The 3,869-nt window shown below is 43.7% G+C and overlaps 1 protein-coding gene across 1 annotated transcript in view; it reads left to right on the top strand.

Moving 5' to 3' along the window:
- Nucleotides 1–944: 944 nt before the first annotated feature.
- Nucleotides 945–3,869, top strand: part of LOC114613469 (guanylate cyclase soluble subunit beta-2) — a 27,252-nt gene continuing 24,327 nt past the window's right edge. Inside the window, exons 1-2 of the mRNA XM_028758776.1 lie at nucleotides 945–1,032; nucleotides 1,374–1,534. Of these exons, the coding sequence (XP_028614609.1) occupies nucleotides 1,382–1,534 (153 nt within the window). The 5' untranslated portion in view covers nucleotides 945–1,032; nucleotides 1,374–1,381. The remainder of the gene's footprint in view (nucleotides 1,033–1,373; nucleotides 1,535–3,869) is intronic.

Below are 3,869 nucleotides of genomic sequence, written 5' to 3'. Positions count from 1 at the left end.
CTCATCTGAACAAAGAGGGATACACTAATAGAATCATCTATTCCCAAGATCGTAGCATACTCTGAGAAGAGTAACTGATCATATACATTGCAGGGATACACCCTGTCCCCATAGTGCAGGTGGGGAATAGAGAGACTGGGCCATACTTCTATAAGGATCCATGATTCACAGAAGAATGATACCCTGGACTCAAATAGTTTGTAAACGCAAAGAGGGTTTTATTCTGCAGAAGTCCAGCATGCTGGGGTCTACCATCTACAAAGATGGAGAGACCCTGAAGTGAGCTCTCAGGACAGATTTAAAGCACACTAGGGGAATTATGGGGAGGGGTAGGTGACTTCTATCTTTATCTGTTGACTCTATCTTTAGGGGCATTCCAGAAACATTGCTGGGGCCTGGGGAGCTGGAAACTGTTGACTGTTGCTGAGGAAGACTGGAAACTGCTGCTAACCTATTGTCCTTGCCTTAGGCCAGGTGGTGGAGCAGCTTCTAAAGTCTGGACTTGCTTGGACTTGTCCAGTTCTTGGAAACAGATTTAGCCCTAGCCTCCTGAACTGCCAATTTGAAACCTGTCTGGGAGTCAGCCTAGGCTGTCTCAGTCTACCTCATACTGGCTCTATTTCAGAAATTCATCCAGCACTTACTTTGTTATCTAGCGACAAGACAAGATGAAACAAAATAAACAACAACAAACAAACAAATGACAACAACAAACAAATAACAACAACACACAAATAACAACAAAAACCAAGTAGGACCTGGTTGCTGTTCACAAGAATTCTCTGGTAGGAAGACAGAAATGCAACACTCAGGGAGACTGTAGTAAGGGTGGCCTGGAGATTGACAGAGAAATTCCCATGGAGAATGCCAGATGAAAACAACCCTGAAGGGAGGGAGACAGAGTCCCAGTGAAGCCGAGAAAGAAGCGGAGTTAACATCACAGTTATGTGCTCTCATGGGTGAATTTTGCACTGCAATGTGAGTCAGTTCTCAGAAGCAGCCCTCGGTTCCACAGCAGACTGTTGTTTGAAGGTATGTAAGGTAGTGGGAGACCCTGCCCTGAGTTAATCTGGCTCAGGATCAGTGGTCAAAGGAGTATTAGCTCTACAGCTCTCTCTTGGGCCACTGAGAAATGTCTATCTTAGATGTGACAAAGAAGGGAGGGATTCGTGGCTAACATGCTCCCTGGCTTTTTATGATACCATGTTACACTTAGGTGATGCTTGATGTGTCCCTGATGATGAAAGTGAAGAATTAGATCGTCAGCAAGTACCACAATGGCAGGATTTGAGCACTTTGCATATGGATAAAAACTGCCCAAGGGATAACAGCACCTTCTAGGGGTCTGACTCTGTGGGGTATGTATTCCACAGATGTATCCATGGAAGGCATTCTGAAGCTCTTTGGCGAATACTTCTTTAAGTTCTGTAAGATGTCCGGCTATGACAGGATGCTGCGGACACTTGGAGGAAATCTCACAGAGTTTATTGAGAACCTAGATGCCCTCCACAGTTACCTGGCACTGTCTTATCAGGTAAGGCTATATATCTGGGCTTTGTCTTGATGGTCCCAGAGGTTAAAAAAAGAAAGCTCTCCCCATCGTCCCCTTCAGATAAGCTGAACGATCCGTGGCTGCTGGCATCAGTGGACTCAGGAGCTCTCGGGAAAAGAGGAGAATAAATACCCAGTGGTGTCCTTTATAAATGGGCAGACAAAAAGTCAGAGTTGTAGCCTTGGAGTGGTGGGGGAGGGGAGCACTTCTGAAGGGTGCATGCAGACTTGGAATAAATCTGAGAAGCCAAACACAATGAGAACAAGGGCTGAAAAGCAGGTTGGGGTGGATTTTCACATCTCTCTTTAAGTCTCCTGGCCTGGGTAGAGCTGATAATAGCTTATGCAACCAGATTAGGGTTGGGAAAGTACCAAAGGGGAAAAACTTGGCAGGGCCAAGAGCCAGAACTGGGAGCCATCCAACACTGATTAACCCATGGGGTGATGGACTGAGGTGTTAGGAAACTAAATTCCCAACTGGGATGTGTCCTTCTTGAGTTCATGCCTTGCTGGCCTTGGTAGAACTTACTGGAAATTCAAATGCCGAGACTTTGTTTTTAGACATCAAAATGCTTTATTGTAAAACAAATTTTTAAGTCAGTTATTGGATGCAGTATTCATCCATAGCATAAATAATAGTTTATTAACTTAGGTTAAACAGTTCACTCTTATGGCCCTTTATAACTGACCAAGATCTTTCTTAATTATTTCTGTATTTTGTGTTCATCATCACCCTGCATGGGTGTGGATAAGATGAGACTGTGCTTGTTAAAGGGCCTCCTTAATTATTACGGTAATAAAACTGTTAACCTGCTGTCTTAAAAAGGTTCCCTGAAGCATGGACTGGTTCAGTCTTGGAGGAAGCTGAATCACTGCACACACTAACATACTTTTAGAAATACAAAATAAGTATTTGAAAGTCAAGAAGAAACCCATTTGCACTAGCAGCCCAGCACCAGGAAGGACTGTAGCCACTTGCACCTTGTCCCTAGCTTAGACCAAAGCCCAGTGTCCTGGGTGCTGAGTTGCTTCTGAACAAGCAATAGGGGACTCCCTGTTGATTCCCTCAGAGAACCCTCCAGAGACTTTTTCCTTTAAAAATTCCCCACCTGTTATAAGAGAGCTCTGTTGAATTGTCTACAGTTATTTCTGGACAAATAATATTTCTTCTGATATGTTTTTGAGGTGTCTAGTTTTCAAGGGGAACCAACCTTGAGGACAAAAGTGAGCTGATTCTTTCAGGTAGTGAGGTCTCTGAGCCACCAATCTTCTAGAGTGAAAAGGCTGCCATGGCTTGGTCACAGGCCAAGTATGGTCACAGCTAACCCTTGGGGGTAGATAGAAGCAGCATGGCATGGAGCTAAAGATCATGGAGGCTCGGCAATGGTTCTCTCGTTAACCTCATTTTAACTTCCCTGGATGAGCCCAGTGGCCAAATGCCAAATGTTCAGGGGGTGAGGTGCGGGGTAAGCTTACTCAACAGGCGCTGAAACAGTCACGTGACTGCAGAAATGATGGTAACATGGCTCTATGTGTGGTGATGAAGACTTACTATTGTAGTTCTGTGTGTGGTAATAAATAAATACCATTGTAGTTCTATCTGTATAGTAAACACATTATTGTAGTTCTGAGTGTGTTAATGGATATATACCATTGCTTCACAGCACGTTAAAAAAAATGTAGTTCATAACACAGCTATACCATTCTTGGGCATCTACCCAAGGGTTCTAGGTCAGCTAGAGAGACACTCCAAGTCTATTGCTGGACTATTTAAATAGCCAGGAAATGAAACCAGCCTGGATGCCCATCAATGGACAAAGAAAATATGGTACATGTACACAATTCAGTTTTATGCAGCTACATAGAAAAATAAAGTGATGGTTTTTGGAAAATGAGTGTACCTGAAAATAATTATGTCAACTGAAATAAACTAGACTCAGAAGGACAAATATTATGTGTATTGTGGTATGCTTCTTTAATCCCAGCATTCAAAAGACAGAGGTGAGCAAATTTCTGTGAGTTTGAGGTCAGCTTGGTCTATACAGTGAGGTATAGACCAGCATGGCTGCACAGTGAGATCCTGTCTCAAAAAGAAACTCTACAAGGAGGAGCAGATGTCTCAATGACTAAGGAAGCTTACTGCTCTATTATAGGACCAAGGCTCAGACTGCACCTCCCTGGCAATTCACAACCATTTGTAACTCCAGTTCCAGAGGATTCAATATTCTCTCTGACCTCCACAGGCACCAGGAACACATGTGGTACACAGACACACACACACACACACACACACACACACACACACACACACACACACA

This window comes from Grammomys surdaster, unplaced genomic scaffold, assembly GCF_004785775.1.
Source record: "Grammomys surdaster isolate TR1022 unplaced genomic scaffold, NIH_TR_1.0 126219, whole genome shotgun sequence".
Taxonomy (NCBI): Eukaryota; Metazoa; Chordata; class Mammalia; order Rodentia; family Muridae; genus Grammomys; species Grammomys surdaster.
The sequence above is the reverse complement of the archived record's forward strand: the minus strand, read 5'-3'. Positions and strand labels throughout refer to the sequence as shown.